Source organism: Emydura macquarii, unplaced genomic scaffold (genome assembly GCF_026122565.2).
Source record: "Emydura macquarii macquarii isolate MOO-44397 ecotype Brisbane River unplaced genomic scaffold, CSIRO-AGI_Emac_v2 contig_499, whole genome shotgun sequence".
NCBI lineage: Eukaryota > Metazoa > Chordata > Testudines > Chelidae > Emydura > Emydura macquarii.
Window position 1 is genome coordinate 2,958,592 of NW_027130636.1, and position 24,293 is coordinate 2,982,884.

Here is a 24,293-nt window from a genome sequence, read left to right on the forward strand (position 1 = left end):
GCTTTGCTTGACGGACAGTTCTTGGCAGGCCAGCGATGGGACCAGCGCTAGCCAGGATGCCAGCCCTGCTGCAGGCCAGGGGATGGCTGTGCCCATAGCCCGGATGACACATTTTCAAGCTGGCAGCCGAGCCTTTTACAGACTCTGGCACGCAGGCGTGTGCCCCGACAGCGACTGCCTGCAGCTCGCAGACGTCTCACACAGGCAGCAGGCCACGCTGCGGAGCCAGTCCGCAGAACAGCCTAGGAGGTGTCGTGCCGGTTGGGTGGCGGGGGGGCCCTGGCTGCATTGCCAATCGTTCCCTTCGCTGCCTTGGTCCCCCGTGGGCCTGCGTCTCCCAGTAGCATCTTGGTGGGTTCACCTGTAGGCCTGGAACGTCCTTGCCCAAACAAGAGGTTGCCGTCACGGCCGCTGCAATCAGTGCTGCCGGTTGATCCCAGCCATTGCTGCCCTGCATTACCATCCCCAGAGGGTGGACGCGCTGCCTACACTGCGCATGGCGCACTGACACGGCCACTTCCCTCTCGCCCACACACGCTGGTTTGCTTCCTGCACCTCCCAGGCCCAATGGCTGCTCTTCAGGAAGGGTCTGCCATTTTCTAGCTGGCTGTACAGCACCTGGCACCATGGGGCCCTGCCACAGCGGGGGCTGCTAGGTGCCAGTGTAACTAACAAATATTTAACAATTATTAATAATAACGGACAATATTGTCTCGTTTTCTTCTTCTCCTCCTCCCCGTCCATCTGGCTGCTTGTCTCTTGGCTTAGATTATCAGCTCTTTTTGTTCTGTCCGTGTACAGCACCTAGCGCATGGGAAACCTGGTCCATAGACACAATTATGATAATTTGATCAGTGACCTATTATTAAATCATTAATAATCAATAACAGCTTGGCGGTCTCGCACATAGCCCAGGGAAAGACACAGTTGATCACAGCTGATGTCTAGATCTCTCCCACCACCATCACCACGCCTTCACACGCCCCTCCAAGCATTTGTTTCCTATTCCTGCTATGGCTGCAGGAAATAACCAAGTTGGTGTGCTCAGTACCTGCTAGGCCCCCTCACAAGTGCCAGAAATCCTGCCAGCCCCTGACCGATGCATGTGACACACAAGTCTGCACGCCCCAGTGCAATAACTGTAGTGAGAGGCGCAGCATTGCATGCAGCTATGAGGCTCGGGCGCCAGGCCACTTTCCTTCTCTTCCTTGCCGCAGTTCAGTTTTAAAGGAATGCTTTTCTTCTTCTTTGATGTCCTAGCTCAGGGATTAGCTGAGCCCTTCCCAGCTCCATTTGGAGATGGCTGCTCCTCTCACGCTTCTTGAATCACACTCTGGGGAGACCCAGGTTTGCCTTTGTCTGTTGAGTTCCCATCAGGACAGACTGGCAGTGCTATGGGAGCAAAAGAGAGAAAACGAGACGGCCTAGGAATATACGCACCCGGGGGAATGGCCAAGTGCAGGAGGCATAATGTGCGGGGACTGGGAGAGCCATGATGATCGTGGTGGTGATGAGTACCGTTTACATGACTGGCCCCCCAAAAGGTCCCTGCTGAGATTGTACAGCACCTAGCACGATGGGGCTTCAGCGTGTATGGGGTGGGGGGCATTAACCACCCAGGCAGGGAGGGGAGCAGAGTGCAGCAATCTCAGCCCGCGCCCCTCTGCCCTCACATTTAGGTCTCAAGCCCCTTTCTTCCTGCTTGGTGGCAGTGACTCAGATCCCAAGAGTAGTCGGAAACCATGGCAGCTGTGCAGGCATCAGGCACTGCCAGGCACATCCCTCTCGTTACCAGCCCCCCCCCCCCCTCCCTGGACCAAAGCTCTCCTTTCCCTCTGCCCCCCCAGTCAGTGTTTGCCCCAGGAACTGAAATTAGAGGGTCTGGTCGAATTTACTGGGGTGGGGCATGCTGGAAAATGACTAAATTAGCAACACTGACTGGGGGGTTGTGGGGTGTAGGGAAATCCTGGCCTGGAGCACCAGTCCCTCTGCACTGGGCCCTTCTGGGGGCCCAGCCTGACCCACAGCATGTGTGCTGCACAATGGCATGCTGCATTGTCGGTGCACTAATACAGCAGGCGCTGCTTTGGGCTCGGCACATCACCCAGGTCACCCTACCAGCCCTTCCTGATTGCCTGGGGCCAACCCAGGTGCCTGCTCTACAGCCCCTCAGCTTGACGTCCGTGCAGGCAAAGCACGGCTGGCCAAGGAGGGCTTTGCTGGGCGCTGGCAGACATTGTCCAGGGAGAGGCAGGCCCGGCTCATCCAGTCTGCCCGGTGCTGGACACGCCGGCTCTTGGCATGGCTTTATAGCACCACTCCCTTTCCTCTCCCCCACCTCAGCCAGCCGTCTAGCCATTTGGTCCTTCTCTGGCCCCTCTCCATGGCGGGTGGAGGGATTCATCCGCACAAACCCCCTTCTAATTTCACAGCAAGATTCCCAAGTGTGCAGAGAGGAATAGCAGCGTCCTTCCTTCAGAAGGCTCTTAACCCAGGAGAAAGGGGGGACTGCTGCTCCAGGGGGAATTTGCAAGATGTTGTGGTCAGGTGAGAAGGAGTTAAATAGGTTAGACTGGTAGCAGCAAGACAGTGTGAATACCGAACAGGATGCAAATGTAGCTGATGAATCAGATTATTAACTATAGTTCGATTACGTCACAGCTTCTGCATCCTTCTGTCCATCCAGCTGAGATTTCAGTGTCTATCTTATGAGGGGGTATAGTTTATACATCCTGGAGCAGCAGGGCTCCCACATGGGGGGGAAGGTACACTTTACTGGGGCCCCGAGACCCTTGGTGGCCCTGCCTAGGCTGCAACCCCCATTACCATGAGGAAGAAAATGTTCATGAGATTGTCTGTATGGGATGAGGGATTATGGTATGTGTGTGGGAGGGAGCCCGTGTTACATGTTTGTACTGGGCTCGAAAAAGTTATGCTTGGGCCCTGTGGGGCAGGCGTATTTTCTCTGCCTGTCAAACCCTATTTCCGTAGCTCCCTGTACAGGCTGACACAGCCGTTGTGTATTTTCCTTGTCTTGCTTTTCCATCTATGTGGGGCCGATTTAGGGCTGTTGTTCTTGGCTGGTCGTAATGGAAAGAAAATCTAATTGTGCCTGTTTCCACCACAAGGAGGAAATTAAGTGGAGGAATCAGAGAACTCCTGCTGCTGTGAACTCACTTTACACACCGGCTATGGCTTTGCTAAGGGAATTTGTTCTCTGGCAAATCGCATGAAGTAAACAAACTTTGTCCCCGTAAGAAATCTCCAAGCACTGCAGCCCTGCACTAAACAGAGGCTGAGCTACATTTTTTCTGCACGTGAGGACGACCTGTTTTGACTTTCTAACAGAGAAGGAACTGGTGTTTTTATGGATTTCCAACTTCCACAGAGTAATCACTACAGCAGGGCCTTCCCGGGCGTGGGGAGTTTTTAGGATATTTGTGACACTCCAGCTTCAGCCTGAAATTGTATGAAATAGGATTGCCGGAGGAGTTGTTTTTCATTATATCAGTGTCTAGGCTAAGATCCAGTTCCCTTTGTGCTAGGGGCTGCAAAGACACCTAGTGAGAGATGGTCCCTGAAGAGAGGCGGGACGCGGTTTGCCCAAGGTCCACATGGCAGGTCAGCAGTGGAGCCTGCAGAGAACCCTGGCGTCCTGAATGCCAGCTCGGCGCCGTAAGCCCTGCTGTCTAGGCCGTGCTGTCTGTGACAAGTATGTAGTACAATGGCAGCGAACACCCCCTGTGTGAGTGGGCCCAGGCCGGGAAAGGAAGAACCAGCCCTCACCCCACCCCCGGGGAAGGGTTTGTGTCCTCTGTGCGTGCTGTTGTGCCAAGCACGGCTCAGTGAGAGCCCTCCAGCAGAGGCAGGAAATACGGCACTGGATGGAGACAAAGCATGCTTCATGCAGGCTCTGCTTGGGAGGGACAGACCAGGCTGCTGTGGGGTCGGAGGCACTTGGGGGTCATTCCTTGGGGGGCGCTGAGAATTTTTGCCTCTGCTGAGCAATGACTGAGCCTGGCCCTGCCGTTGATACAGCAGCTAGCCCTGTGCTCACACCCACTCCAGAGGGCTCCCAGCCGCCAGCGACTGCTCCTGTCACTAAGCAGGAAACTGGGAAACAGTAAGTGCCACAGCCCCCGTACAGGTGCTAGGCACGTGGCAGTGGAGACACAGATCAGACAGGAGTGGGCTTCCCGGCTCTAGTGCCACTCTGTGCAGCAGTGGGAGATGGATCGGGTCCCCGCCCTTGTTATCAACACTGTGCTGCAGAAGCCGCTAGGCCGAGGGAATATTACAGCTATTCCGGAGAGGGCCAGGCAGCGGGGAAACGGCTGGGGCAACCACAAGAGATCTGGAACTGAGAGCTGGTCCAGTCCAGGCTTGTTCTCTCAGTGTAGATTCCTGCCGCCCTTGCCTGCTGGGTCCAAAGGGATCAGCATTGCCAGCAAAATGAGGAGTTGGGGAAAATCACCCTCCACTGCAGGCAACTGCTGTGCCAGCTGCCCATACGTCACCCTGCCAGGAGCCCTCCGGCCTCAGCTGGCTGAAACAATGCTGCAGTCTGGCGCTTCCGGCGTGCCGGCAGAGGGGCAGAGGCAGCCACGGTGTTCGTACTTGTGATATGAGCTGGATAGGAAAGCCACAAACACCTCCCCACTGTGGCCCCAGCAGAGTGAAAGAGATGCCAAAGGGGGCAGTTAAGGGGAAGGCTGGGTTTGGCTTTGAAGACCTCAGTCTTTGTCCATTTCCTTCTGCCCACACACTAGACATCCGGGGGCTAGCACAACCCCTTCTTCCCCTGCACTCGGGGCCCCCAGCCTGACGTCCACACTTTCCAACGGGCGCTAGAGCAAAAATGGAGAAAGCCGAAAGAGATGCGCAGTTTTGTTGGCTCATCTGGGGAAACTCACGGAGGCTGTGCTGAATAACGGCGATAACTCTGTGTGCACCTGGTGTTCAAAGAGGGCTCTGTCTCTGTCTGCTTGGACAGCATGGTCGGAGTCTGCGTATTTAAGCCAAGGACCCCAAAGAAGGACAAGGGAATCAGGACAAAATTCCACCGGGAACGTTTTTCAGTGGCCCCTCTGTGACTGTGGGTGAATATGTAACTAAAACAATTACTCAGAAGCTTCAACTGAAGAATGACTTTCCCAGATGGGGTGGCGAGAGGCCAATGGAGTGAGGGTGATTTCTACCAGTCGAGGATCCACCCTGTTACTCTATGATGACTAAAATCCCTCTAAGTGCAAAGCTCAGTGCAGCCTTCAGTGGGGAATTGCCACCGCTGCCTCCATGATTGTACACATGATAAATAATTACTTCTCCAGCTACCACGCATGGGTTGTAAAATATACCTGTTGATTTTGACAATATGAACATGTCAGTTATAGGAAATCATTGGAAACAAGTGCAATAAAGGGAGGAGGTTAGACAGACACTGGACGCTGACTCTGGGTGACAGGCAGGCGGCCATGGAAACAAGAATCAATGCGTCCTGGAGGACACAGGCAGCATTACCGGAGGGCATGACCATGCAGGAGTTGTGCATCACACCAACCCCATGCAAGCTGAATGCGCCAAAGAGCCTCTATTGTCAGCCGCTGGGGTCTACTGCAGAGAGGGACAGAGGATGGCTGCCTCTGATGGCTTGGACCGCAGGACTAGATTGTGCCCATAGGTCCTCGGACCGTCTCTCCTGCAGCCTGTTTTCTGCAGAGCCCAGCTGCAGGGGGATGTTCTGAAAGGCTCCGCACGCTGTGGAAACTGCATGGGACCTTCTGAGTCCAGGACGGTAGTCGCGTTGTGGCGTGCATCCAGCCGTGGGGGGCAGGACGGTCCAGGGCAGCTCCTCACGCACTGGGGAAAAGGTCATTGTTACAGAGCCTCTGGATGTCTGCAGCCACCAGCAGGAACATTGCAATGCATGCCATGCGCCAGTGACCACACAACAGCTTTGGCTTCTTCACGGACACCTTCCGCTGGCAGGGTGGGGCTGATTCTGCCGCAGGGTCTGTCCCCCCTGCCTGGCTCTGGTGGGCCAGCAGGATGGAAAGCAGGCAGCCTGGCTTTCCTGTGCCACAAGGGCAGGTGGCATGCCACCCTTCGGGGGCAGGGAGCATGGAGAGACATGATGGGGGGCAGGGGATGAAGGCAGAATGTGACGGGCTCTGTTGCTCCTTGGGCAGGGCTGCAGGCCCCAGGTGACCAGACTGGTTGTCTCAGCGTAGAGCAGTTAAAAGGCTGCTCTACATTTTGCCCCGAGCCAGCTTTGGGACCGAGGAAGGGGAAAGCGGCCATACAGCCACCTTTCCCTCTCTCTCTCCTGGCCCTGCAGAGAGCACAGCTCAACCGGCCCCAGGGATGTGGCTCTTTTTGTGAAGGCTTCCGGCTTTCCCCGCATTCCCAAGCTGGTGCATTTTCCTGGAGGGGGATCATCCTAGCCCGGGCAGAGCCAGCCAAGCCACTTCTTGGCCTGGGTTTTGCCTGGCGCCTAGCAGAAGCCCAGCATCGCCAAGTGTCTGCTCAGATGGTTTTCAGCTTCAGCACCTTGGAGAGTGGTTCCCTGGCACTCGAGTAGATGAGGTAGGAGCCCGCTGGGGTGTGAAACGCTTCCCAGTCTCGGCAGCCAAACGTGGGCAGGCGATGAGCCACTGCGAAGCCTTCGTACCCTTGCCACCTGCCACACAGAGGACAGGAGTTACTCTCTGCACGACTAAAATCTCAGCGCAACCTTCACTGGGGAACTGCCCTGGCGTGCACGTTCCCAGCGTGCAGCTCCAGTGTAGACAGACCCTTCAGAGTTCAAACAGACGGAAGCCTTGTCCCACAAAAATGAGTGGGCTAGATAGAGAAAGGCCCCTCCCCACCTCCTCTCCCTCACTCCTGATCTGGGAGGGCTGCTGGCATGGAACTGAACTAGAGGAAGATCTTTCAGCTAGAGGCCTTGGAGCGGTGTTAGTAGGGCCCTGCTGGCGGGGCGGTTTGGTGCCGATGCAGGACACTGGATTCCTTCCCATTGTGAACAGCTGTTTGTACAGCTCTGCCGTCCCGCAGGCTATGAGGCACAGGTGCTGGCCCACGGGATATTGAATCTTTTATTTCTAGGGTGGTGGTTGAAAAGTCACCCTGTGGTGACCGAGAGTCCTCCCCCGATGGCTGGGTGAGGTGGCCTCTGGGAAATGGATTTGGGGGTCTCAGTCCATTTCCTAGTGGCCAGGGTCAGCATCACCCCCCAAGTCACTGACAGTGGACAGGCAGGCTCCGCAAAGGTCAACGAGCAGATTGACCATGGAGACTCTCACCCAGAAGGTGGCACCTCCCACCCAGGATTGCAGGGGGGCAGCATGCAGAGGTTGGGGGGCTGCTGCCCACGCAGTCCCCTGCCCTGAAAGATGCTCACCCGGGTGCATTTTACCAGCTCTGCATCCACTGGGAAAAGCCTGAGGGGAAAGGCCAAATTGGCACTGGATCCGCCACATCTATTGGCCACAAGAGAGCAGCAGAAGGAGCTGTCTCCCCCGCCCCCATCTGTCTCCACCTTCAGGTCCATTGTCTAGTTTTGCTGCTGTTGGCTGAAACAGCCAAGCTCTGCGTGGGTTAGAAAGACACTCGCTTTGCGCTAGGGCCCATTCAGAGGCACGGCTCTGCAAGTGGGGAGCGAGAGCAGAGGGGAGGGTGGAATAACCACCCCTGTACACTTCCTGCTTGCTCTGCTTCTGTGCATCCCACTCCCGCTGCAGAGTACCACAGATCTTGAGGAGGCAGAGCAGGGCGAAGGGCGGGAGTGAATCACTCCTGCCTTCTGAGCCACCTCTTGGTCTGCATTGCCTCTGGCACCCAGTGCAGCTGAATTGACAGTGTCCCTCCAACTGCCCCGGCTATAAGATGGGGCTGCATTGGCCGTGCACCATTACCTGTATATGACGCTGTTCACGGAGAAGGTGAAGCCATCAAAGGAGTTTGCTACCACCAGAAAAGAATCTTCTCCCACCGAAAAGAACTCCCAGTCCAGAGCGCTGTGGCATGGAGCAAGCACACAGAGGGGTCATTAGCACCATCCCTAGAAGGCTCACCTGTCCCCTTTGGGGCCCCAGCCTACATCCGGCCCAGGGCAGCACAAAGCTGTCACCGTCTGCTGGCCGTTCCCTGGGCTCTGTGATGAGTGGGGGCTCCAGCTCAGTTCCTAGTATCCCCAGGAGGGAGGCCATGGCCACAGCTGGAAGGTCTGAATGGACCCTTCTCCCAACAGCGCTGGTCTCCCCACCTCAGGGTGGAGGCACATTGGCAGTAGGATGGTTGGCTGTGTCATCACCCACAATGCACCTGTTTCATGGATAAACAGCTGTTCATTCAGCCCTTTTCACAAGCATTTCAACCCAGAGCAAGCCTGGCCTCTGGCAACAGCCAGCTTTGGCCACTCCAGATGCGGGCGTGAGTAGTTCATGCAACAGAGTCACCTCAGCTCCGACCAGGCACAGGCCATCATAGACCGAGCCCGGTGCGGGTCATTGCTGTGGCTGTGCTGCGACAGCGACAACCACCAGGGATGAGTAGCTGAATGGGTGACAACGCCTGAGCGCCTTTCCGCACGGTCAGTGTCCAGACCCGCAGGACCTGATACCAGGAATGATGACGGATCGCAGCCGAGCTTTCAGTGTGATATATGTTTGCTGCTAAATTCAGCCCACACACGACTAGACTTTGAGGAGGGCACAAGCAGGGCTGTATGCTTGAGGCAGGAGAGGCAAGATCACCCCTTCCAAAAAGTGTATTGGTCTGAAGGGAATGCAGCTATTTCCGCTTAAAAGCAGGTTTCCCCAGCAGCCTTTAGTCAGAATACATTTTGGAAAAAACAACAATTAGATCCTAAAGCATTTTAGTTCCTGACTATCATGTTCAAAAGCCAGTTCGCATTCAGCAAATCTTCCAGCTCAGCCAAACTCCAGCGTGGAACAGTGGAAAGGGTATGGGACACAGCAGATATCGCTGATTCTTCCTATGGGGCCTGATTTTCAGACATGCTGAGCACCCTCCTCTCCCATGGACTTCTGTGGGTTCTGAGCATCTCTGAATATCAAGCCATTAAGCTCGGAGCCTCAGTTTCCCTATCTGTGATGTAGCGATATAACCCTTTGCCAAGTGGCTTCACACTGATGGATGTGAAGAGCCATACTGGCGCTATTTGTTATTACCATGCTCAAAGTTCCGCCTGCAGTAGGATGGGCTGGCACCGATTTCATTGGGTACCCTCTCTGTGTTTCCTACAGAAAGCTTCAGAGAAAACAACCTTGTCTTTGGGGGAGGTGAGCAGGACGCTGGTCCTGGCCAGGCAGAAGCACAGAGGATGCAACTGTTTGCCTTTTCAGTAACTGCTGCTGTGTGTGTGAAGTAGCAGGACACAGCTGACTACAGTAGGAATACCGAAACACACATCATCGTTTTGGTCTCTGCCAAAAGAGGCGCGTTGCTCTGTGAGCAACTGAGGTCATATTGGGCTAGAACCTTATCTGAGCAGGCTGACAAATGCTGGCCAAGAAGCTTTCTCACTCCACGGTGTTGGTGCAGCGGAAAGGCTGATTGCCCGCAAAAGGAGGAGTTCAGTTAACAGCCCCAGCAGGGTGTGGGTGGCTCCTGGGTGTTACGACAACGCTGAGGGTTGGCAGCATTCATGAGGGAGGGGTTGTTTTGACTCAGTTTATTGTGGAAACTCTGATGTGGAGGCAGCTGCATGAGGGGAGAGTATTCCTGCCTGACCCAGGCCTCTGCCGAGGAGCCGCTTACTCTTACATCACCAACAAGCCTTTACGATGTAACCATCCCCTTTGGGTCTGCACTCCGACCAAACGGCCACTGGGGAGACAGAGGCCGTGGCAGCTGGGGAGATGCCTCCTTTCCGCTTAACTCCAAACAGCCTCTCACCACCAGGACACTCCCTTCTGTACTCGGGCTTGGCACACAAAAAGCTCCAAAAGCTTTGCTTTCCAAAGGCTGGCCTTGAGGCTGCCTGGTCTACAGTTTCTGTTCGGATCGGCGCTCTGAAATCCACCCACGCCCTGCCGGCAGAAGGACCTAGCCCGGCCAGGAAGATCCGCATTAGCATGGTGGAACGTGTGCGGCAGAGTGAAGTGTGTCTACATGGGCTATGGGTATGGTGGGTCTCCGTTAGGCACAGAAGGTGGGGGGAACAGATGGAAACACCAAAGGGTGTTTTGTTTTGTTCTTGTCTGGCTTTGCTAATACAGACTTTGTAACAGAGCGCTGTAAGGGACACTGGGCCTAATTCTCCTCTGCCTGGTACCTTGAGCCGCCTGGTACATGGTGCAAAGGAGACGCATAGTGCAGACACTGAAATCCAGTGTTGGGAGGGGAGAACTGGGCCCAATGTGTGTGTGCATGTTTGTATAGGGTGGGGTTCCTCCAACCATCTTCTCCCAGTGCTAGACTGTAGAACTGGGAGAGTAACTATCTAGCCTCCACCATTGCTCCCGGTTGCGAAATATCAGATAAACCCCATGGCCAGCTGCATCCTCTTACACAATATGGTTCATTTAAATAGGAGGCATAGAAGGACGTGAACAGATGTGTTAGTGGAACCTTCATTGACATCCACAGGACATCGCTTCTTCTGAGTCCCCCCAGCCATCAGTCACCTGCCACCCTCCCCCTCCTTTGCTAGAATGGGAACATTCAAATCTGGGGCCTGATCCTCCTCAGGTGTAAATCAGCACAGCTCGTTGAAGTCCATGGAAGTTGACTGTTTTAAACTAGGTCAGGATACGGGCCCTGATGTTCATACATAGTGACTCCCTCTCATGTTTCTCGCAGGGAGAAGGAGTGTAATCCCTGGCATATGTAGGTGCTATGTGAATCTCTGGGATAAATTCTCTGGTCTGTGATGTGCAGGAGGTCAAAGCAGAGGGTCACAGTCCCTTCTGGTCTGAAAAACCTATGAATGTCTGATTGTGTGCTCAATGGAAAGGGTGTTGAAACGGGAACTCTTTGGGACCGAGTACAGAGTTTTTTGCCCCAAAAAAAGAGTTGGTACCTGTAGGTGAGAAGATCCTGAAATTTGACAAACATCTGTGCTGTGATGTTCAGCTCATAGATGGAGGAATTGATGGTGTAGTAGTTGTTCGGCACTACAGTTCCACTGTCGTAACTGTGACTGTTAGCCACAGCGAGGAAGATCCTGTCTCCAATGTGAAAAGCCTCCCAGTCAGCCGCACCAAAAGTCTAGGACAAAACAAAAAACTGAACATGGGTAACATATCTCTTGATTTTAGTCAGGCTTTTGATACTGTTGCACATGACATTCTCGTCCACAAACCAGGGAAATGTGGTCTAGATGAAATGACTATAAAGTGAGTGCACAACATAATTATCAATGGTTTGCTGTCAAACCGGAGGGCATGCCAGGTCATGCCAGGGTCAGTCCTGCATCTGGTACTATTCAATTAATGACTTGGATAATGGAATGGAGAGTATGCTTTAAAATCTGCAGATGACACCCCAAGCTGGAAGAGGCAGCAAGCACTTTGGAGGACAGGATTTTAATTCAAAGTGATCTTGACAAATTGCAGTATTGGTCTGAAATCAGTAAGATGAAATTCAATAAAGGCAAGTGCAAAGTACTACACTTAGGAAGACAAGATCACATGCACAGCTACAAAATGGGGAATAACTGGCTAGATGGTAGTATGGCTAAAAGGGACCAGAGTGTATTAGCAGGAGTGTCGTATGTGAGACGCAGGAGGTAACTGTCCCAGTCTAATAGGCGCTGGTGAGACCCCAGCTGGAGTACTCTGTCCTGTTCTTGGTGCACCATTTTAGGAAAGATGTGGAAAATTGGAGAGAGTCCAGAGGAGAGCAACACAAATGATAAAAAGTTTAGAAAACCTGATTAGGAAGAAAGGTTTAAAAAATCCAAACGGCACATTTAGTCGCGAGAAAAGAAGACTGAGGGGGAACTTGATAAAAGTCTTCAAAGACATTAAGGGCTGCTATAAAGAGGAAGGTGATCAGTTGTTCTCCATGTTCACTGAAGGTTGGATAAGAAGTAATATGAATAATCTCTGGCAAGGAGATTTAGGTTAGATATTAGGAAACCTTTCCAATTATAAGAGTAGCTAAACTCTGGAAAAGGCTTCCCAGGGAGGCTGTGGAATCCCCATCCTTGGAGGTTTTTAAGAACAGGTTGGACAGACATTTGCCGGGAATGGTCTAGGTTTACTTGGTCCTGCCGCACTAAAGGGGGCTGGACTTGATGCCTTTTTGAGGTCCCTTCCAGCCTGATATTTCTATGATTCTATGAATAATTTTTAATGGAGGTCTCAAACCTAATACACAGGCGTACGGAGGTCTATTTTAGGCCACATTTCAGCATGGCGTTTAAGCACGTTTTCTTTAGCGCATGTGCCAAGTCCCTTTACAGTGGATGCAGAGCTTTAAGGGTACTATGTTGGGTAGGAATGGTTTGCTGAATCAAGGCCTCAGAGAGCTGAGTGGTGTTGCTTGGGAAGACCAAAGCATTGTACCTCTTGTCCCCGGCAGCTTCACGCTGTGATGCTATTATATATGTATCAGGAACAGACGTCGTGCACGCTATTTCAGAGTTGGAGAACCAGAGGCCACAATTGTCACAAAATAATCTGAGCAAAGCTGATTCTGGCAGCTTCAGAAGGTTCTTTCGGGACAAAGGTTCTTGTCCCCAACACCAGCACAGTCACTGAGTGACAAGCTTCCTTCAACGTGAAAGAGAGATAGGAAGCCCTACCTGTGAGAGTGATCGATTTCCAGGCAATTTGATTTTGAGACCATAGCTAGTTTAGTTCTAGTTTTGAGCTTTCTGATCCTTTTATCAGCTGCTGTTGCTGTAGCGAGGATAGGGATTTTCACAAATCTGAAGGGTACATTTAAAAAACAAATTGGGATTTTGCAATTTCCCCTTATAAAGAGCTCAAGCTCTGTGGACCTGGAGCATTCAGCAGTGTCGGAGAAATGGGACTGAAATGCAGCCACCTTGTGAGAATGTATCTGCCACATTTCACTTGCTGCAGTTTGGAGCTTGTGAAATACTCATCTGTAAAAGAGAGAACAGGGGAATCATCCCCTGCCAAAAACAGCATCCACTGGCTGGTATGGCCCGAAGCAAGTCCTGCTGCTGGTAACTGGCTGAAAATGACAGCTTTCTGAATCCTCCAGCAGCTCTTTCCCGTACCCAGGTATTCCACTAAGCCTGGAATTCTGCTAGGAGCACTCCTTCCCCCGGCCCTCTGGGTTCTGAAATCTCAGCACTGTCATCAATGATTTAGAAATCACACGGAAATGAGGGAAGGAGAAACTGTATAAATAACAAACCTTCCCAACAGCCGTGTGCAGGTGGGTGGCAGCACCACCAGCTGAGCTATTTGCTGATTTCAGCCGGTTGTTTTCTTGGAAGGATACAGCAGGTGACGCTGGTGGTTCTTTTCTGAACACTAGCAGTGTCTGAGTAGGAACGCAGGCTGTTATGGAGCAAGAAGTACAGTAGGCAGAACTTTTTCTCTAGCTCCAGAGAGACCCCTGGGAGCTGCTCTCCTGAATGTCACACTCGGAGAACACAGGCTGCAGGCTCAAAGGGCTGGCAAGGAGACCAGCTGAGTTGCAGCTACTGGCTTTTAAAATGAGGATGGTCTGGCAGGTGAACCTGCCTAGGCTGTGTTCTTGCCTTTGCTGTGCAGACCGCCATGGAGGGGGTAGAAAGATACTCCCAGCATTCAGCTGAGATTGCCCTAGTCAATGGGATGAGGGTGAAATTGAAGTCAGTGGCAAAACTCCCAGTGACTTCAGTGGGTTAGCATTTCACTATCAGCGTCTAGTCCTGCTTGGTTAGCAGGATGGGAACCATGGGGCAGAGGGATGTGTAAAGAGAAGGGCAGAGAAGAACCTAACGGTTCTAATAGGGATGGACAGAGCATTACGCTGCAGTACAACCCACCCCCTGCTGTCTCAGCCAGGGCTGCTCTCTCTAGCAGACCCTTGAGCCCTGCTTCTCCGGTGACTTGGAGAATGGCCTGCAAAGTGACCTGGGAGATCCCCGCCCAGCGAAACAACACAGCAGAGGTTGGATAAGTCACTTTTTCTATATCCAGAGTGATCAGAAACAGCTCTGAGGAGCTTGGGCTTGTTTGTTTTTCACATGGTTTCTGCCGCGGGTTTGAGTCAACCGGTGGCACGAAGAGCTGCTCTGAAGCTGTGAAGAAAGGCAAGGCAGCATTCAAGGAGTCACCCCCCTGCTCTTCTCCTCTGCCTGCATGTTCGCGTCTCAGCCTGTGAGCTCATCGGGGCACGGACATGGTCTTTCCAGCAGTCTCTAAAGTGCACGGCCCACTCCTGGAGCTGTACAGACGGTAAACACTTAGATGTGCATTGACAAGAGCAAGCGTGTAATGGGGTTAGGTTGAATTCCAGGGTCATGTAGCGTCCCCCCCGCCACCCTACTATTCCTTCCCCCGCTGCTCCAAACCAGTTGGGCATCTTATCCAACGGGGTTCCTCTTAGGCCAGTGTCAGCTAGTGACACTGTCACTACATATAAAAGAAACCTGCACGCGGCAAGTCTTTAGGGAAGGAAAACCCCAACACGACCCCATGGGACTAGAGAACAATTGTCTCTATACTTATAATCTAGCATTGTCTTGAATCCCTGCAAGGCAGGATACAGACCTTCGGCTATTATTACATTCATGGAACAAAAGAAAAGAAAACAAGGCCAGGGAAAGAGTGTAACAAGTAAGAAGCTTGATTAGTCTTCTATATTGATTTTTGTTTTCTGGGGGCGTGAAGTAGGCTTCAGGGAGTTCCCTGAGCAAAGGGGACACTCTCAGCAGCTTTCACTTTTTTTCACCAATTCACACATAAAGAGAGATGCTCTTGGTCTGTCCCCAGGTGATGAGCCAGGCACATTGTCATAGGGTCAGATCCTGCTGGCCTCCCTCAGCTGGGAGGTCCCAGTAAAGTCACTGGAACTACTCAGTGGGAAAGGGAAGTCAAATTTGACCAAGAGCAACGTCTTACCAGGATTGACTGGAAAAGCTGAAAGGAGCCACCAAGCCAGATGTAGATGTGGGAGTAGATCTTCGTAGATGTGCCATTAAATGTGTTGGCCACGACCAGGAAAGAGTAAGGGCCAATGGTAAAAAATTCCCAGTCGTAGGCTCCGGAGGTAGGAATGGTCTGGTTGGCCTCAAAAAGCCTGGTCTTGGGGTTCCACCGGTATATGACGCTGTTAATGTTGTGATTATCCCCTGGGAATGATAGGAAAAAGAAGAGGGTGTTTGCAAACACAGTGCAGCTAGGTGTTGCAGAGAAATGAGACAGTAACAAGACAGAGACGGGCAAAAGATTAACTGGAATATACAAACAGTGGGAGAAAACAGCTAAGGGACTCATTTTTCTCCAATAAGTAAAAGGCAGATGCTAACAATTCAGTTCCTCTCTCAGCCAAAGGCAGGGTTAACCCAGCAAGGATGGCGTGGAGTAAGTTTCCTCTGCAGAAACCCTTCCTGGATATGTGGGGGCAATTCCAATACTGCCTCACAGCCCTTTGTGGGCTCAGCAGGGGTGCAGCTATGGAGTTTGTTTCCGGGGCACCAGTGCAGCGTTTCACTTCAAAGGGAATGTCCCAGCTACACGGGGCAGCCGGGGATGTGCCATGTGCCCTGTGTAGCTGTTGTGTGAGGCAGGAGCAGCTTGCTGTTTCCAAGCGACCTGAGGAAAGAATGATCCATCCTGTGTAGCAAAAAAGACGATCAGTTCCTCTCTGTGTGTGCACAGATATAGACACTACAGTCTAATACTGCCTATTCACACACACAGGCACTGACTTGGCTCTAACCGCTCATATATCTATGGGTCTGTCTACACTTTGGGCTAAGAAGCAATTCCCAGCTCCCGGAGACATACTGTGCTCCTTCTCACTCAGCTAGAGCGCTAAAACTAGAATGCAGCCCAGGCAGCATGAGCTGTGGAAAGGGCTAGCCACCCCAAGGGCGTGTCCGGCCAAGATCCTAGGTATGTACTTGGGGCAGCTAGCCCATCCCGCAGTTCGTGCCAGGCCCTATGCCATGGCACTCCCCAACTGCCTGAATAACTCCTTCAGATTGAGGGCAGCCAGGCATAACACAGAGCAGCCCTGAGTCCTGCCAGAGGCCGGACCAGCCCCATCGTCATGCAGAGTTAAGTGACCTTTGGACTGCGCTGGACTGCAGCCGCGGAGCTAGCCCCGGGTGAAAACAAGAGAACTTCATTCCCAAATACCAAGCCTGGTTCCAGAGTCCCCCAGGCAGGAGAAAAAGAGAGTTTTTCTGTCCCAAATAATCGCCAGGTGCCAGTGTGTGACCTGTAGTCGTGCGCAAAGGAGAAACGCTGTTTGGCCCAAATACTAACACTGGCTGCGTTGCCAGCTTTCCCTTTCCCAGCAAAGCACTTGAGAATAGAGCTTCCTACCCTCCCTGCCACCACCATCACCTCCCACAGTAACGTCCTGGACCTGATTTCCGAACCTCCATCTCATCTCTCCTCTGTGGCTTGAACCAGCTCCTTTCAGCTCTCACGCCCTTGGTCTCCTGGACCACAGTGCAGACTAAATGTATGAGTCACTCCAACATGCCTCTAGGACACAGCCTAATGAGTACTAATGCATGCATAAGGACTAGAGCTGGTCTGAAAAATTACAACCCAACAGTTTTGTGTCAGAAAACGCGTCACACAATCACGTCAATTTCACTAACATTTCATTTCAGGGACAAAGAGGGGAGAAAAGGTTCTAGCAATCCCAATGTCCCCTCTTGACATTTTCACAATGAAACATCTTCATTTTTTCCTTGCAAAATGACTTTTTGTTGCAAAACGTTTATGTTGTAATCTATGATCTGTTACAATATAAAAGAAAAGATTTAATCTAAACAAACTGTTGATTGATCTGAATTCTCGCTGTGGGGCTGCAGCAGGATGTCCTGAAATGGAACAGGAGCTTAGCCAGGAAAACCAGTCACGTCTGAGCCCAGACACCAGCTCAATGGCATTTACAGATCAATAAATGCACTGGCGGGCTAGATTACAAGTGTGTGTGTAATGCAGGGCCCCTAAAAATGCAGGGCTGATCATTTTCAGAGGCCTAAGTCCCCCCGTCAGTATCTCTTATTCCTTCCTCTAGTGGTTATGGGCCTAATTATTGCACAGTTGGTCTCACAGGCTGGTTGGACGGTTGCTTGATTTAGAGAGGAGGATGAAAGAAATCTTTCCACTTTACATTTGCAGCAGTGCTGTGATTCACACCTTCTCAGGCACATCATTTTAAACCTGCACATTTTTATCGATTTTTTTAACATTTGTAATCACTCGTTCTTTCACTGAAGAGAAGTGGAGCTGTTGGCTGTACCGGATAGTTATTATAGAAGCATAAAAAGAAAGGGTGACAGATATATATGAAAAAGGCGTCAAAGAGGTTTCCGTTACAGACACGATCATTTCTCAAGGGAAAATCAGATTTTAAATCAAGATTGAATGCCTTTCTAATAATATGCTCCAGCTCAATCACAAGACACGGACTGGATGCAGGAATCATTATGTGCAAGTCTCTGGACTGTGTGACACAAGAGGTCAGACTATATGGCTATAACAATCTATGAATTTATTAACTTCACACCACCCTAATCCTTTAACAAACCTTGCTCTTTTCTTTGTGGCTGTGCCACCGGCAAGAGAACAATGTGCTTTTCAGACAGTTTCAGCTGTTCTCATGAAACTGATTAAACCAAGGGATAGTCTCTTGTTTTGCTTTACATGCAAAACCTTTGCCAGAGCTCTGAGTGTGACTTGCAGTCCTTTCGTGTTAAATAGTTTGGATGTATTGTGGTTTTATATTAACATCACCCTCTGGGTGGCAGAACATTGCAATTTCATCGCAAGCCTCGGCGCATCATCGAACGAGTCCAAACTCCTGCATCCTGGTATTATGGATGTAAAGTGTGGACGGTCCGGGGTACCTTCAACTAGCAGGTAGTGTGAGCCAAAGACTGTCAGTGCTTATCCCTGCAAGGTGCTGAGCGCTTAGGATTCAGGCCAGGGGGGCTCTGCAGCTCAGGTGAGGTATCCAAATCCCCATCACTAGATCATCACATGGCTGGTACCCAAACGCCACTGTGAACACGTGAAATGAAACCTATCCCATCATGGCATGCTCACATTTACTCTGCATGGGATAGGGCAGACATGCAAACACACTCGAATGAAGAAATGGCTCATTACACACAGCCAGAGCCGTCAATACAAGCAACAGCTGCCCCAAAGTATATAGCCAGAACATAACTGTACAGAGAGTGTTAAAATGTAGCCTCTGTGCTGCCTAAATATCATTGCCCCAACTTGTGAGTTAAAAGGGTATTTTTGTCTTTCAGGATGAGATGTGGCCAGGATAAAGTTGGCCTTTCGATGCTGGTACGTCACAACTGTTAATGTCTGAAGGAGCATCTGTAACGAGCTGGTGTTTATAAGGCTCTTCTAGATGCAGGGAAACAAGATTGGGGTAAGATTTGCCTGCCTGGTGTTTCAAAGACCCACCTGCACACTATCCGCTTCCTCCGGTGGGAAGCAGGCAGGCACATCAAGGGTTGCAGCGAGGACCAAGGCAATTAGGACCGTTCCTCGATATGAAACTGTTACAAACACAATGATTAGCAAGAAGCAATGACTGCTGCATGATTAGCTAGAAGCTTTGAAGTGAAATCCTTCACTTTAATGGCGAGAAGGGAAATTGTAACTAAAATGTATCATTTCTTAACTACAGTCATGCTGGGATAAAAGGGAGTGGGATCTACAAGAGACTCTATTCCAGTGATGGTCTAGAAGTGGGCTCCAATGAAAGAGGTCACCTATGAATGACAGGGGACTGGTGTCTCTTTGACCTAACTAACTAACTAACACACACTCTCAAGAGAGCTCTATGTGTGCATGGCTGGCAGGATTGGAAATTTCCTGCAGGGTCAAACGGATCATTGTGCATCCTTCCTCCCAGTGATGGGGATTTCATCATGCCTATATTTCTTCCTATCATCACAGTTTGTTTGCCAACAGAAAATCACATCACCTTCTAAGAGGTGTTAGAGAGACTCATGGTTAGTGGTTAAAGCACTAGAGCTAGGAGATCTGGTTTCTGAGTATGCAACTGGCTTGTTCTGTGATTGTAGGCAAGACACTTAAGCACGCCGTGCCTCGGTTTCTGCCCCTCAGGAAGATGGAGACAATAATATTTCTCTCTCTCACAGTGGTTTAATAATTTCTGCAGAGTGCTTTGTTACCTGTAGGTGGAAGGGGTAAGGTTGTGCAGGTAAGACAGAGGTTGTTGTACAGCTTTCATTTACATTACCAGGCTCAGGCTAATTAAGGTCAATACCCCTGTCCCATGACAAGGATCAGTCTCAGCTGACTCCAGTAGCTACTGTTTCATCTCACTTTGCTCCCTTTCTCCTGACAAACAAATGGAAATGAATCATAACACCCAGCAAAAATAGTGGCCCCAAAGCAATACTACCTCCTGCCTTTGCTGCAGACAACAAGAGGGATTAACGACACCATGAGGTTGCTCCAGAACATCCCCACCCTGAAACTGGGCATTACAGCCTAGGCGCAAAGGAAAGATGGGATCTCAAGTCCTCCTTCAACAGGCCCCAGCTATCTCTCCCCCGCTAGCCCATCTGCACTCAAGACCTACAGACCGAGCGCTGCCAGTAAGAATAAGGGCTAGGTACCTTTTCTGTGGTTGGCAACCGCGAGGAAGACCTCTCCCTCAATGTCAAAGGCCTCCCAGTCCCTAGCGCTGTGCGTGGTGATCTTCTGGTACGGGAAGAATGTCTCTGTTCTGTAGCTCCACTTGTATATGACAGAGAACTCCTGACCCCTTTCATTCTGCTCAAAATTAGCCACTGCTAGGAAGATCTGCAAAATAACAAGCCAGGACATCTCAGTTTCTCCCCTTATAGGGAAAGGATCAAGCACAGGTGCATTCTTTGGAACACAAGTCTGGGCACGGCAGATGGGCACTTCCCACGGGGTGCGACGGGAATGGGCAGCGGGGCTGCTGTTGCTCTGTAGAGAGTGAAGGACAGTGCAGCTAAACTGCATCCCTGTTGGCAGGGACCACCCAGAGCCAGAGCAGCTCTCACTTCTCCTTCCCTGTCCCTGCCAGGGGAGGGAGAAGGAAAGGGGGGAGCCATGGAGGCAGACCCTGGATGGAAGGGGCGGAAGATAATGGACAGGACATTCAAAGAGCTAGGAAGGCACAGCAGAATGGGAGAGCCTTTCAGCCTCTGTAAAGACTCTACCCAGGATGCTTTGTGCCCCAGCAGGGACCTGTGGCAGCAACTGGAGGCGTTCTGAGTCAGCCTAGTCCCAGTCTGACCCTCTTTCCTTCCCTGAGCCCAGGGCTCAGACTGGCCCTTGTCAATGATGGCTTTGGTGTCTGCTGGGTTCAGAATGGGAAGTGAGTTCTCCTGGTTAATAGTTACCACCGTAGCTCCGAATGACACCACAAATTCCTTGCAAAGCTAGGTTGCTCTGCAGGGCTCAGTGCAGAGCTCCACCTGCTAACACATGCACCCTCCCGACCATGACCCCAAATTCAAAGTAAAGCTTTTTTTCTGAGGTTCAAAAAAGCAAGGTGTGATGGTCTATACAATTACAGTCACCGCTTTTACAAGACTATGATAAATTTTGTATAAAGTATGCCTTGCAAGGGATCATTTAAAACATCATAATCTGCTGAACATTATTGTCCTAGTAAAATATGCATCTGTATTGTATGTAAAGTTATATGATTCTGCTGTATCACATTGCTGTAACATACTCCAAGTTAAGAAAAGCAGGCTCAAACCGTCTTCTCGTGAACAAAGGACAGACTAACACCTACTCTGGTTTTAAAAGATTATCACTTGCTTAAGCAGCCATTCTCTGGCAGGTGGAAGGTGTGAATAAGAATTTTAAATTTCATCACAGGGACAATTCAAACCTCAGGTCCACAAGAGACTGCTTGTCACCTGCCCCACCAGCTGGGGTTAAGCCTCAAAGAGGAAAGAGTGATATAAGAATGAGAGAGAGTTCACCTCTCTCTCCCACCCCTCCCATATCTACTCACAGCAGCTACAACGCTGAAAGACAAAGAAAGCATCACTGAACTGAAGTCTTCCTGGCTGGAAGACTTTTCAGCCACTACAGACTCCAGTGAATATATTGCGAGACAAAACCCTTTTCCTTTTAAGTTCACTTAGCTTGTTAAATTAGGTATTAGCTGGCATTTTACTCTTTTATTTCTTTTGTAACCAATCCTGACCTTCATGCAGCATTACTTGTAATCACTTAAAAATCTATTTTTCTGTAGTCAATAAATGTATCTTATTGTTTTCTCTTAACCAATGTGCTTGGATTAAAGTGTGTGGAAAACTGCATTTGGGATAACAAGGCTGGTGCATATCATTTTCCTTTGAAGCAATCCTGGACTTTCTCTGAGCTTGCATTGTTGAGCCCTGTGCTGGACAGTACAAGGTGCATATTTCTGGGTGAAAGTCTGGGACTAGAGAGCTTGTTGATGTTGCTCTGAAGTTCAGATCAGGAGTGGATAGCTAGTCGCACTGAATACTGTGCAGCTGGGACTGATTTTACATGCGACAGGCTGTGTGTGAACAGGCCAGGAATGGATGTTCTCACGGCAAAGCAGTGCAAGATGCACCCCAGGTTGGAGAATTGAGGGGACACAGCTGCTCAGCAGTCCAGACTGTGTCCCGGTGAATGTCACAACAGATTCACTGTTTTTTCCCCTGCCTCTGAATCTGCAGCTCCTGACTCGGCTGATCAGATTCAAGGCATCTGGCTGTAGCTCAGATAAGCCTCCATTCATTTTAGCACCCTCCTCGACGAATATCCAGCTCCAAAATATCTGAGGTTAGCCTTACAGAACCATGCAACCTCCTGGAGCAGCCTATGCAAACCTCAGTATAGCCACCAGCATCCCATCCTACCATAGCACAGCTCAGATGGTCACTTTCCATGCAGTGCTGGGAAACTCGACAGGAGCTAAGGGAATCATCCCCAGGGAACCTTTTCTAACTGCAAGTTTGGGGCAGGGACGTCATTTACAATATCCTTGTACGATACCTAGCACAAGGGGACCCAACCTGGTTAGCTTCCAGGTGCTACCACAGCATAAATGTTCATTAAAAATAAACAATAATATTAACATGTCCAGTATCTGAGGAATAACCATCAGCAGATGAATTGATTTGACAATTAGAAACAATATTCGGTAGATTGATGGGGAATATGCTAAAGTTTAGCTGTCCTGCTTGGTTGTGATTGGCCAGATAAATCACACTGTACTGCTTCTGTTTCCTGATTGGCTAAGCACAAAAGCCCTTGTAACATAAAATACTTATACAAATTTAAACTGGCCTTTCTGCAGCTACTTGGTGTGCAACTCTGCCATTCTCTTTCTGCCAGCAGTTTTGCCAGTTGCAGTCGATGACTCTAATGTTTGTGGCAAGTGAGTACAAAAGGGGCACAAGGCGGCAGCAGAGAATTCATTGCAAAATCCAAACCCACAGGAGTGGAAATTGCTTTGCGTTATCTGTCCAGCTCTAGCACTGACTTTGCACCCCACTGGCACCTATAGAGTATGTTCTGGTACTGTGCAATCCCTGGGGCTGACACTGCAGCCATGTGACACGTCTGCGTTTGTGGACAGGCAGGAATGTGCCTGTGGGCACAACAAACATGAACTTGCTCTTCCTTTCTGTTACTGTTTTTCTGCTTTCCACCCATCCCAGTCAAGTCCTTCATTAGAAATCCATAGACTTCCACCATATAAGCAAGAATTCCTGGGCCTGAACTCTTTGCTAGTGTAGCATGTGGCCGATTAACTGTCTATATTAACATGCCACTTTTGCCATATACTTTTAGTTCTGCCTATACACAGTATTTCCCAAATCATTAGAGACGGGCTGAAATTTGGGGGTGTCCAAAATCCAGATCTGAATTGCACGTGGCACCTACTAACCTGAATATGTGTGTGCACACAAGAGTGTCTAAAGGTGTGTGCAAGCGCACACATATTCAATACACGAGTGTGTTTGTGTGAGTCACCAGCAGCATGGGACCTATGAGGAGGTCGGCCACAACACCTCCAGGCAGAGGAAGCTAGCAAGTCCCTGCTCCCATGAATATTTAACGATTGATTCAAAGCGGAACAACTACCGCAAACCAGCCAGGTGGGCGGGGCACGCGCCAGAGATGTGGGTCCAAGTTCCTTCTCCAAATGATTTAAACCTGGTTCACCTGCATCCCAAGGGAGTGCTATCCCTCCCAGGATATTGGCTATTCCCGGACCTTGCCCCTGTTGGTTTTGACCAGAAATTCCATCCTGGACCTGAGACGCCTTCTCATCCAAACCAACCTTTCCTGGTAATCTCTGTGGTGCCATTCTCTCCCTGGATTTCCTTCCAGTGTACTCCTAAGATGTGTTAATTGTTTCTGTGGAACTTGCTGGCTGTGACCATCCCTGCCCATTCTGTTACGAGGGGGGAGGGGGGACTCATTACTGTCACAACTCTCCCAGACTCAGCATTCCCAGATTTGGGGGTAGCCATGCTGAAATCTGTCCCCCTGATACCTCCTTAGATGGTCATTATGGATCACTTTAGGTTTAATCTTGGGACCAACTGTATCTGGTCCACCACTTCATTTATTTGGGTCAGTACTGTCTATGGTCCCTGCCAAGGTTTATTCAGCTTAGGGGTCCCATCCTTCTTCCTCTTAGGATTGTCAAACCAGATCAGGCCCCCTCTTTTCCAAGTTTCCCTGTAGGACCCTTCCATCATACCCCCTTTTCATTCTGTGAGAGGCAACCCTCTCCTGTTCCCTAGCAAAGGTGTGCACTTTTCCAGCTTTGGAGTGTAGCTGTTCTTGTGGGCCAGGATGGTTCAAATCTCTTTTTTGCTCTCCACAGAAGAGGTTGGTGGGGGGTCCTCAGCTCCTGCCCAGAGGCGAGGTGTGCTGGGGCACGCAGTGTGCTCTCACCGTTCTGTGAGCCACCAAAAGGAATGAAACATGCTGGTTCCAGTTCCCCTAGTCCTGCTGGCTCTTTCCACTTTCCCATCTGCCCGGGGCCATGCTGGGGAGGGCGGGTTTGGTGGAACCCTAGAATCTCACCCACCTGCTGACACATTTTGGATTCAAAGTTTCTGCCTTGATCTGTGTGTAGCTCAC

The 24,293-nt window shown here is 50.6% G+C and overlaps 1 protein-coding gene across 1 annotated transcript in view; it reads right to left on the reverse strand.

Annotated features, from left to right (window-relative positions):
• Nucleotides 1-4,550: 4,550 nt before the first annotated feature.
• TSPEAR (thrombospondin type laminin G domain and EAR repeats) overlaps nt 4,551-24,293 on the reverse strand; it is a 63,029-nt gene continuing 43,286 nt past the window's right edge. Inside the window, exons 8-12 of the mRNA XM_067538626.1 lie at nt 19,790-19,976; nt 15,057-15,286; nt 11,048-11,235; nt 7,917-8,018; nt 4,551-6,679 (exon numbers count right to left, since the gene is read on the reverse strand). Coding sequence (XP_067394727.1) covers nt 6,526-6,679; nt 7,917-8,018; nt 11,048-11,235; nt 15,057-15,286; nt 19,790-19,976 — 861 coding nt within the window. The 3' untranslated portion in view covers nt 4,551-6,525. The remainder of the gene's footprint in view (nt 6,680-7,916; nt 8,019-11,047; nt 11,236-15,056; nt 15,287-19,789; nt 19,977-24,293) is intronic.